Source organism: Callorhinus ursinus, unplaced genomic scaffold, assembly GCF_003265705.2.
Source record: "Callorhinus ursinus isolate GAN/ISIS: 27379988/994484 unplaced genomic scaffold, GSC_fseal_2.0 scaffold3, whole genome shotgun sequence".
In the NCBI taxonomy this organism is placed as follows: domain Eukaryota; kingdom Metazoa; phylum Chordata; class Mammalia; order Carnivora; family Otariidae; genus Callorhinus; species Callorhinus ursinus.
Genome location: NW_027397065.1, coordinates 27,135,315 through 27,147,040, shown reverse-complemented (window position 1 = coordinate 27,147,040; position 11,726 = coordinate 27,135,315). Strand labels below are relative to the sequence as shown.

At 39.5% G+C, this 11,726-nt stretch overlaps 1 protein-coding gene across 13 annotated transcripts in view; it reads right to left on the bottom strand.

Moving 5' to 3' along the window:
• Window positions 1-214: 214 nt before the first annotated feature.
• Window positions 215-11,726, bottom strand: part of APC (APC regulator of WNT signaling pathway) — a 130,312-nt gene continuing 118,800 nt past the window's right edge. For all 13 annotated transcript variants that reach the window (XM_073889269.1, XM_073889273.1, XM_073889278.1 and 10 more), the window contains 2 exons: window positions 9,952-10,166; window positions 215-7,645 (listed from right to left, as the gene is read on the bottom strand). In XM_073889269.1, coding sequence (XP_073745370.1) covers window positions 1,069-7,645; window positions 9,952-10,166 — 6,792 coding nt within the window. In that variant the 3' untranslated portion in view covers window positions 215-1,068. The remainder of the gene's footprint in view (window positions 7,646-9,951; window positions 10,167-11,726) is intronic.

The window sequence follows — 11,726 nt, the reverse complement described above, 5'->3', positions numbered from 1 at the left end:
AGTAAGTTTCAGGAATGGTTAAGTGCCAATGCATGGAATGGTTAAATGCCAACAGTTAGCTTCAGTTGTTTTTATTACAGTAAGAGGAATTTTACTCTTAATGCATAGAATTTGAAGAAAAAATTTATATAAGCTTTTAAAAGAGGCCTTTTTGAAAATTATTAATACAAACAAGAAATAAGACCCTCTAAACAAATACCAATTTCAGTAATAGTTTACATACAGCAATAATTTATTCTGAAATGTTCATTTAGTTTCTGTTGAGACACTATTCATGTCTCATTAATAAAAGAGCAGCCATCTCACCTCAAATACCAGAATATACAACAAGTTACAGCATAGCAAAATTCTACCTACTTTCAGATAAAATCTAGTTCAGGTAAAATAGTTTCATTCAATGTTTTACAGTTACACAGATTTTTTGTTTTTGTTTTGAGCACAAAATAGTGTAAATTGTTACACCATAGCTATCTATATGCACATAATGTGACCACAGAACTGTTAATCAATCATTACTTCTCAAATTGAACCATCAGTTTCATTCATGCAGTAAAGCAAAGCAGGCTGGGTAAACTTGTTCATTGGGAACCATATTACTGTGAATTTCACAGCCACATGATTAATTATGATGTTAGATGGACTCACAAGGACTAAAACAGAATGGTTTTTTGCATAAATACCAATTTCTCCCTGATGTAAGTTTAGTCAGTTTATAATCTAGAAATGATTGAGAACAGCAATATATCATATCCTTTATCTGTAGTGTTATTTTAAGACAAGCAATAATTAAAGGATGATGAGATGGGATGCTACTTAAATACATGTAAAACATACTGTACAAATATACTTGGCTTTACCATTTTCTTCCTAACTATCAAGAGTGCCTCCCAAAGTATGACCAGTGAAGACAAAGTATACTATCAAATATGGCTTCCAGAACAAAAACTCTCTAACAATCAAACCTATTTACACAATTTTTTAGTCTTTTAAAGTTTCATTTGAAACAAAATTTCTACATAGCAGTTGCAATTAACACATAATTTTCTAAGTTTCATCATTCCAGCTCTTTTACACAGATGTCACAAGGTAAGACCCAGAATGGCGCTTAGGACTTTGAGTTCCACTGGATTCTGTGCTGTCAGTTTTTGAATCTCGTTTCTTCGTGTTGTTATTCACTGGCGTCGGGATCTGAGACGGCCGGGCTGAAGTGCTATCTGCGCTGCTTTTCCTAGGGCTCGGATTGTAATTAAAAGGAGTCACTCTGGCAGCAACAGTCCCACTAGGTGAACTGTGCTTGCTTGAGCTGCTAGAACTGAATGGTGTACGCTCAGCTACAGAATTTTCATTAGTCTCTGATGCAGGGACAGGATTACTTTGTCCCGGTTTTGCCTCAGTTCCTTTTTGGTCTGGAGCATCTACCTGAATAAAGGAGTTCAGGCGGTTTTCCAAACCCACGGTGCGTCCGGGAGCACTGCCATTACCTACATTTTGTTTTCCCTGATTATCTTTTGCATCTTTAGTGTTTGGATTTCCCTTTTCTGAAACAGTGTCAATCACTGGGGGAGTATTTCCTGTTGGAGACCTTCCGGATCTAGGGTTGTTAATGGGACAGTCCTCAATTCTCACCCAAACATCCTCTGTTTTAGAAACAGCAGGTGCCATTTGATAAATTAGAGTCTTTGATTCAGCACCATTTGCAGCACCTGAGAAAGTGGTCTGAGAGGTACTATTTGTGGGAGAAATCTCACTTTCTTTTATTTTTCTCCATGTTCCTTTTGTGGATACTTGGTTTTCTTTAGTTTGTTTGGTTCCTGAAATAGAGTTCACATGTTTTTCATCCTCACTTTTTGCTTTTTCACTGGATTCTGATGAAGCAGAAAGAATTGAGGATGAACTTCCAGTTCTTCTCCAAGTGCTTACTCGAGGAAGGGATGATGAATGTTTGCTGTGCTCACGTTTCCAGGTTCCTGACCTATTAATCGGAAGTCTAGAAGGACTTTCAGAATGGGAGCGTGCTATATCATGGCGCTTTGCTGGTCTTCCATCATTATACTCTATGGTGGGACTGAGATTAGGTGGGAGTTTTCGCCATCCACCAGACTGAACAGACGAATGTGTGGACAGAGACATATCAGGAAGGGAAGGACTTAAAACTGGAGTCTGTGCCTGGGACCTAGTGGGAGAATCTGGTCTAGAAGACGGAGAAAGAGATTCAAATGAAGCAGATTCCTCTAATTTTCTCCTTAGGGTTGGGCTCGGAGCTTCCTTGATGAAAGTTGACTGGCGTACTAATACGGGTCTCTCTGACCTATCAGATTCACTTCCACTTGATTTAGTTGAAGACATTCTAGAAAGTTCCACCTTCTTATTGGATCCATTGCTATTATTCATCTGATTTAGTCCTTTGGAGGCAGACTCACTTCTTGGGATACTACTGCCATTCTTGGATAAACCCGTTTGTTTGGTAAGGTTTTGTTGGCTCATCTGTCTGCCTGGAGATGTATATGACATCTTCCCAGAACCCGAGGACTTAGTTGAAGCAGTACTAGGGGATGAAGTCCTTGGCAACTGAGATAATTTGTTAGGAGGACTTATTCCATTTCTACCAGGAGAAATTGAGTTTCGCCCTGGAGACTGCATAGGTCTACTTAATGGTTGCTGGGCAGGTCTTGAAGGAGTGGAATCTCTAGATCCTGATCTAGAAGGCCCTTTATTTGCCCCAGCTGGTTGGGATGTCTGCCTGGTTACAGGGCTTAATTCTGACTTCACTGACGGCTTGGCTCCTCTAGGAGAAGTGGTGGCTGTCTGACCTTCGCTAGGGCTTTTGGAGGCTGGAGTCTTAAGGGGTGGGCCTTTTTTAGAAACTGGACTTGTACTTGAAGAGCTATTTCGAACTCCTGGAATATGAATCATTGTCCTGCCTCGAGAGATTGAAGGCATGTTTGCTTGAAGAGGCTGTTTCATTTGGCTTGAAACCTCTGAATTAGATCGAACTTTTCCAGTAATTAAACTTTTATAAACTTTTTTCCCTCCTTTGATACCTTTATTTTCAGATTCTATCTTTTTAGTTTCCAATGTACTCTTCTCCCCAGGTTTTAGAATTCGTGGGCCCTTATTACTTGTAAAGGGTTTTTCCTCTTGATCAGGTGTAAGATGAAATGGTGATCCCAGAGAGATTCCTGATTTCAGTGAAAGGATGGAATCTGAGTCAGATGAAGCTTGTCTGGATAAACAGGCAGCGGCAGCAGCTTGATGTAAACTACTTACTATGGAATTTGCACCTTCCTGAATAGCTTTCCAATCAAAATTTTCCGAATCTGGGGATAAACCATGTTCTGAATCTGGTCTCTGTATATCTTTCAAATCGAGTGTCAAATCTTCTGCTAATATGCCACTCATATTTCTGGGACTATGCTTTTCATTATCACCCTTGAGTCTTGAAGGCTTTTTCTTTTTCGGCATTGCAGAACTTATACATTCCTGCAACAGGTCATCTTCAGAATCAATACTAAGAGAACTGAGAGAACTGTTTCTCGAGAAACAAACAGGGGTATCTTCAACGTGAAATGATTTAGGAGCGTAACCTGATGCCTGAGGTTTACTCGGTTCTCCCTGTGAGTCAGGGGGCTCTGTCTCTTTCATAGGTTCATTTTCTTTGTTATTGTTGTTTTCTTGATCAATGTCACTAAGAGAACTTAGAGAAGAGTTTCGAGAAAAGCACACTGGAGTATTTTCAATGGCAAAATTTTGTAATTTCTCATCAGTTGCTGCTCCTCTGTCTGGTATGTCTTTGGATGACTGTGGAAAAGTGGATTGCTTCTGCAGCATGGACTTAGACTGACCTCGATTTATTGGATGTTTCGTAACAGCCTGTGTCTTATTAGCTGATTGTTGGTTAGAGGTTAGTTCTGTGTGGCTGGTAACTTTAGCTTCTGATTCCTTATTTTCTTTCCCCTTTCTTAATTCAGCCTTTTCCCTGGAAAGGTCAACATCATCATCATCAAAATCTAGAGAACTCAAAGAATCATTTCGTGAAAAACAGTATGGAGTTCCTTCAATAGGCGTGTAGTGATGAGGTGAATCAAAAGTAAAACCTCCTCTGACTCGATCTTCATTATTTGGTAGCTTATCACTGAAGTCCTTGGAATTATTTTTCAGGTTCTGTTTCTTTGAATCTTTGTTGTCTGAGAAAGTTCTTTCAGCATTTAAATTATTTTTTGAGTCTGTGTTTTTTCTTACACGTGTCCTATATTCGGTATTTTGTGGTATAGGTTTTACTGGTGAAGTAGGTTTCTTTTTCTTACCATCTAATTGATTTTTGTTAGCTCCAGATGAAGACATAGATGCTTGCTGGACCTGGTCCATTATCTTTTTCACACGAAAAGGCTTGTGACTTTTTCCTTTGGGCATAGCAGAATTAATGCATTCTGCAAGAATATCACCTTCTTCAGTTTTATTGTCATCCAGCTCAGGTACAGTTACAGATGGGGTTTTTCCTCTTTGAGCCTCATCTGTACATCTGCCTTCGGTAGGAATGGTATCTCGTTTTTCAAATTCACTTGACTGTGCCCCTGTTCTAACCCCTTCTCCAGCAGCTAACTCATTTGGAGGAGATTCTATCGTTAGATCACTTAAAGATGTAGCTGTGGAAAAGTTTATAGGTGTTCCTTCTACACAATATACCCGCGGCATGTCATCTCCTGGTGTAAAACTAACATGCTTTTGCGCTTGTAACCTGTTTTGTGATGGAAGAAGCTTGTACACAGGGAGCTGACTTGGTTTCCTTGCCACAGGTGGAGGTAATTTGGAAGCAGTCTGGGCTGGTTTTTTGGCTTTGCGTGAAGATTTTGTTGGCATGGCAGAAATAATACATTCCTCTAGTATTTCAATATCATCATCATCTGAGTCATCTAACAGATCTTTTTCAGAATCAGTAGGTTTTTCTGTCTCTTTTTCCTGGTTTTCGTTTGCTTCTTCAGGCTGCTCAGATTCAGTTTCATTCCCATTGTCATTTTCCTGAACTGGAGGCATTATTCTTAATTCCACATCTTTCTGTATAAATGGCTCATCGAGGCTCAGAGCACTCAGGCTAGATGAACAAGAAAATCCATCTGGAGTACTTTCTGTGGCAAAATGTAATAGAGTGTCAGCATCTGGAAGAACCTGGACTCTCTGTACCGCAGCGTTTACAGCAGCTTGCTTAGGTCCACTCTCTCTCTTTTCTGCAGTAGGGGCTTTGTTTTTAGGTATCTCTCGCTTTGTCTGAACTGTTTGAGGAGGAGGGGGAGGGGTCTTACTTCTGCTTGGTGGCATGGTTTGTCCAGGGCTATCTGGAAGGTCACTGGGGCTTATGATGCCACTTACCATTCCACTGCAGGGTTCACTTTGAACAGAGCTGGCAATCGAACGACTCTCAAAGCTATCGAGTGAACTGACTGAGGTACATCGGCTAAACATGAGTGGAGTCTCCTGAACATAGTGCTCTGGTGGACTTTTAGGTGTCTGAGCACCACTTTTTGATGGAGATTTGGCCCCTGAAGAAAATTCAACAGCTTTGTGCCTGGTTGATTCTGAAGATAAACCAGAAGCCTGGAGTCTGCTGGATTTGGTTCTAATGTGCTGTGACACTGTTGGAACTTCACTCACAGAATCTTCTGTTGTTCTAGTCCCACTGTTTTCTTTGATTTCTGCTATTTGTAGAGTATTAGCAGAATCTGTTTCCTGTGTTGCCTGATCACATCCTATTTCATCTTCAGCTGATGACAAAGATGATAATGAACTGCAACGTGAAAAACAAATTGGGGTATCCTCTACACAGTATGTCTGTATTGTTTCTTGGTTGATTGAGGGAACTTTGCAGGAGGTGGCTTTTGGGTTCTGACCATTTCTGCTTTGTGCTGAACTTGGATGGTGCTGATTCTGCCTCTTGGCATTAGATGAAGGTGTGGATGTATTCTCACTGCTTGAAGAGATGTGTTCAGTTTTAGTGCTCTGTCCAGATGAATTCTTTGAGAATGAAAATGGTGGTTTCTGTGAAGAAGGAATGTCTGTGGCATATTTTAAACTATAATCAATAGGCTGATCCACATGATGTTTTTCCTCATTATATTTTATGCTGTAATTTGTTGGTCTTTCTTCTTCCTCATGTTGCTCTTCCTCGGAGTAACGTTCACTATAGTTGGTTGGCTTATCATCTTCATAGTCATCTTCCTGACACAAAGACTGGTTTACATTTTGATTAATTCCATGATTAGAACCTACTCGATTTGTTTCTGAACCATTGGCTCCTCTTGACCTATATGGGGAAACACATTCCTGCTGTCCAAAATGTGGTTGGAACTTGAGGTGTTTATCATCAGTGCTCTCGGTGTACACAGGGTAAGTTGTGGTTTGACTTCTTGACTGTCTTTGCTCACTTTGTTTTATTTCATCTTCTATTATATGTTTGGGTCTTGCCCATCTTTCATTCTGTGAAGGGCTTTGCCTCCCAGAGTTCAACTGCTCATCTGAATATTTAAGACTATAATTTATTGGTGTATCTAGTTCTCCGTCATTGTCATCCATATGATTTGCACTATGTATTTTATGGGCTAAGTCAGCTGGATATTGACCATAGCTGCAAAATTTACTTTCATCGTCTTCAGAATAGGATTCAATAGAAGGCTTCATCTGACCTCTTTTACCGTAACCATCACTACTACTGACACTATTTAAACTATCATTTGAAGATCTCTTATATTCCAATTTGGCATAAGGCATAGGACATGTCCTAGTTGAATTTTCCGACTTACTGAAGTTGTAAGTGTTTGCATGTGAGTGGGCAGTAGAGCTTCTTCTTAGTGCATTCCTCTCCTCTGTCCCACAATGTACCTCGGTGGTAGACCCAGAACTTCTGTCTTCCTGGGAGGTGTGAATGGCTGATACTTCTTCCATGACTTTGGCAATCTGGGCTGCAGTGGTGGAAATCTGCAAACCTCGCTTTGAAGAAGTGCCTGGATTTTCTGTTGCTGGGTGGTAGCTGCCTAGGCTAATTCCTCGTTCTCTCTCCAAACTTCTATCTTTTTCAGAACGAGAACTGTCTACACTTCCTCTTGATGAAGAAGAGCTGGGCAACACTGTAGTATTTAAATATGGTGAAAGGACAGTCATATTTCCAGTATTAAAATTGTCTGACCTATTATCATCATGTCGATTGGTGTCAAAAACATAGTCACTATAGAGACTTTGTTTGTGTCGTTGCTTATTACGATGAGAGGCCTTGGGACTTAAATTGTCAATATTGTCAAAAGTTTCTGATAAATGCTGAGCATCTAATTCTGCTTCCAGGGCTTTTTGTTTTCTGACATGAAGAGATGGCAAGCTTGAACCAGGAGACATAATATTGGCATCCTTATACTTTGCAGGTCTATTTGCCATGAGGTTCCTTAAAGCTGCAGCGCTTCCCATAGCAATCATTTTGTGCTTTGAATGAATGAGGTTCTTGAGCATGCTGACTGCCCCCATGTCCCATAATGCTTCCTGGTCTTTAGGATTTCTTGCTGAGAGATTCCACAAGGTTCCACAGGCATTACTGACTATTGTCAAACTGTGAGATTTCAAGTGTTGTAATAAGGTTTGCAGGCAGTTGTTCTCTCTTAGGATTTGCCTGAAATAAAATAAGAGATCCCAAAATTAAGGTAAAAATCTCCTTATTATAACAAATAAAAGGTCAGAAAACAAATTTAAATCTAAAGATAACTACTAAAACTTATTAATAGGCATAATAAAACTGCCCCAAATAATACTACAAATTTCAAGCATTTCACATCTCCTTTTGTTCCTACTTCATTTAATGTTTATTGTTTAAAAATAGTCATCTGTCAGACTAAAAGAAGTAAAAGTGTTAATTTTAATCTGTTCTGCATTTCCTATTCTGACCCAATAGCTTCTTCTTCTTTTTTAAAAGATTTTATTTATTTGTTTGGCAGAGAAAGAGTACAAGCAGGGGAAGTGGCAGGCAGAGGGAGAGGCAGAAGCAGACTCCCCGCTGAGCAGGGAGCCCAACACGGGGCTCGATCCCAGGACTCCGGGCTCATGACCTGAGCCGAAAGCAGACGCTTAACGGATTGAACCACCCAGGTGCCCCTGACCCAATAGCTTTTAAAATTTTTCCTGGGGTGCCTGGGTGGCTCAGTCAGTTGAGCATCCAACTCTTGATTTCAGCTCAGGTCATGATCTCAGGGTCTTGGGATAGAGCCTTGTGTCAGGCTCCCCACTCAGCAGGGAGTCTGCTTGAGGATACTCTCTCTCTCCCCCTCCACTTCTCCCCCCACTCACACACTCTCTTTAAAATAATTCCTGAGCAGATACATTTGCTTTATTTACATGGTGACAGAGTTCCCCAATGAATGTATCATAAGATCTTATGCTGAACACGGACTTTGTGGTAACTTAATCTATGGATGAGTTCCACAATGTTGACTATAAGACATCTTGGAAGAGGTAGAAAAATCGATCGATGGATCTTTATGTAGTCAGGGAGCACACTGTAAGCTCCTAGACTGGCAAACTGACTTAGAATAACCTCTACGCTCCTGATTGATTTTGTGATAATGCCATCCCCCTTAGAAGTGTGCTCTGTCAAACTGTGTGTGTAGTTATTACCTCAAATGAAACGTTTTGAAAATATAAAGGTAACTATAAAAACAAGGGTTGAGAGAGTTAGTATAATGAACTTCGGGACTTGAAAGAGCTATAGCTTGTTTAACGCACAGTAAACTTAAGTTTAATGATACCATGTGCAGTTTTAGAGGGCTTTAAAACTGATTGGCAAGGGTGTATAAGGAGCTTTAACACAACAATCTTCTCTCAGCAGCCCGGCAGACGCCTGAGGGCTTACTGAATTTAAGAGATCTTCTTTGCATAGCAGAGAGGGCTATAAGGCTTGTCTGTGCATCAAATACTTAAAGAGAAGATGTTCACATTCTTTACAAGTTCTTTTACTAAAAGTACCTCATGGTCTTTCTGAAAATGAGAAGCAATACTGGATAAAAAATAAATAAATATGCTGTGAAAATACCCATATGTATATATTTTTTGAGAGGGGGGAGAGGATGGAGAGAAAGGATCCCAAGCAGGCTCCACACCCATCATGGAGCCCAAAGAGGTGCTTGCCCTCATGACCCCAAGATGATGAACTGAGCCGAAATCAAGTTAGACGCTTAACCAAATGAGCCACCCAGGCGCCCCAAGATATCCATATTTTTGTTGATAAAACACAAGCCCAAGTTATGAAAATGTGTGCCTTGTATCCGAGATGCCTTCTTAGGTTTCATAGCCCTAGATGAATGGCTGTTGGCTAAATAATATTAACATTATTGATATTAAGACACCATTAGAAAAATGTGAACCATTGGGGGTGTCTGGGTGTCTCGGTTCAGTTAAATGTCCGACTCTTGATTGTGACTCAGGTCATGATCTCAGGGTCCTGGGATTAAGCCCTGCGCTGGGCTCCTCACTTGGCAGGGAGTCTGCTTGAGATTCTCTCCCTCTTCTCTTGCCCTTCCCCTGGCTCTCCTCTCAAATAAATAAATAAATCTTTAAAAAAAAAAGATCTATTGGATTCTCTGGATCATACCCATAGTTTTTTTATAAACCTTATATTCCCTTATGCCATACTAACATACAATTGGGATTTTGTTCTCTGTAGTATTCATGACTTTAATTTTTTTTCCCTTCATATGGGTTATACCTCTTACTTATCATTTGTTTACTTCTACACATCTTTATACTATAAACTTTTATTAGAATAAATATACTAACATGTTAGGAATTAATAGTTACCTTTTCACTGTAATATAATTTGGCTTAGCACTTGCACAATTACACAAAACACTGCTTAGAACTGGGTCTTTTTGAGGGTATGAATTCTACACTAATTCATTTAAAAGTAATATAAAATGCTGTATTTACCTGTGGTCCTCATTTGTAGCTATCAAGCTGGACACGTTCCGTAATATCCCACCTCCACTTTCAATAATGGCTAAAGTATTTGTCTGGCTTCGGTAAGTGAGAGTGCCAACCAGAAATGCAAGCGCACCATCTACAGCACATATATCAGCTTTATTCTCAGTGCAATGTGCTGACAAGTTCCATAAGGCACTCAATACGCTTTTGAGGGTTGATTCCTATTAAGAAATAGAACATGTGTCATCTAATGAGAGTTGGAATATGCCTCTTACAAATTCTATGTTTACTTCTATTGAGTAAGTTGTTATTGTTATTACTTATCTCCCCTGCCCTCATGGGCAAAGTCAGGCACTCTAGAAAAACTGATAAAATACCAAATGGAACTTAAGTAAATGATATCCCCATAGAACAAGCAGAACACAATACTAATGACTTTTTTCAACTTTATTCTAAGTGTTTAGATGACACACGTATCTTATAAGAGCTCATATTAGAATATGAAACAGAAGTGATGTGCATTCTGAAAAGAAAATTTGCATGATAATAGAAACCAGGAAAAAAAAAACCCAACCCTCTACAAGCTGATATGGAAAGATGTCTAAGACATATTATTAAATAAAAAAATCAAGGTGCAGAGCAGTATGTACAATATTCTGTTTGTATAAAAAGCACACATATATACTTATATGTGGTTGATTCAAAAGTAACAGTATAACTTATTAAAAAGTAAGCATACTGAAAAACTCCAATTTCTTAAAACTCCCAAAGGAACAAAGTAATTCCAGAAACTAGAACTTCCTTGGTATATAACATCATAGCAAACTGTCAAATTGTAATTGCTACAAAAAACACTGAGTATATAATTAAGGATATTTGGTTAAAACTCGCCATAATCCTGATATCAGCTTTTCTTGTTACTATAAATCAACTAAGGAACAAACATTCATTAAAAATCTACTCTGTGCCTATCACAATTAGAGGCACTCCAGAGGATACCAATGTGGCAAGCTGATACCTGCTAACAGTTTACTTGGGGGGGGGGGAGCAAAACCATCCATGAACAAAGGAAAGATTACTGCTACCTGAATTTAATAAAATAAATAATATATTTCATGGAGGAGAGCAGCTCTGTAGAAGATAAGACCTGTACCTTCAGAGAGAAGACAGGTGCTCCTGGCATGGAAGTGGGAATCAGCAAGGGAGGACTGAAGAATAGAAAGAAGACACAGAGGAGATCCAGGTCCATGCTGGGGAGCAGTGTTAGGTCAGGTGAGATGGTAAAAGGCGGCCTTGAATGTCAGGGCAAACACTTTGGGCCTGACCCAATAAATAGCTAGCCACCTTATTCTCTTCATCAGGAAATTAAGAGAATCTAGGAGTAAATACTATTTATCAGGAGGCAGGGAAGAAGTGCTTTCACCAATCGAGATGTGAGAAGGTTAAGAGCTCAATTTTAATTACACTGTGATTGAGGTAAAGATGGGACATTCAAAATATCCTGGGAACAGAGAAAACAGCAACAGTTTAGAGGTATAAGTGAGCTCAACTACAAATGGCCCAGAGGTCAGAGGGGAGAGGTAAAGGTAGGAAAATGCAAGTTACTCTCTACGAGACTATGTGTAGAGGAAAGGGTTTTGTTTCAAAGAAGCTTTATAGTTAGGAGGAGAAATGATTAGAAGTTGTAAGTATAGGTGGTAAAAACAAAGGAAGGAATTTCAATAAGGTATGTGATTCAAAAGTATCAAATACAGGTGTAGAAAAGAAACCCCAGTTAAACT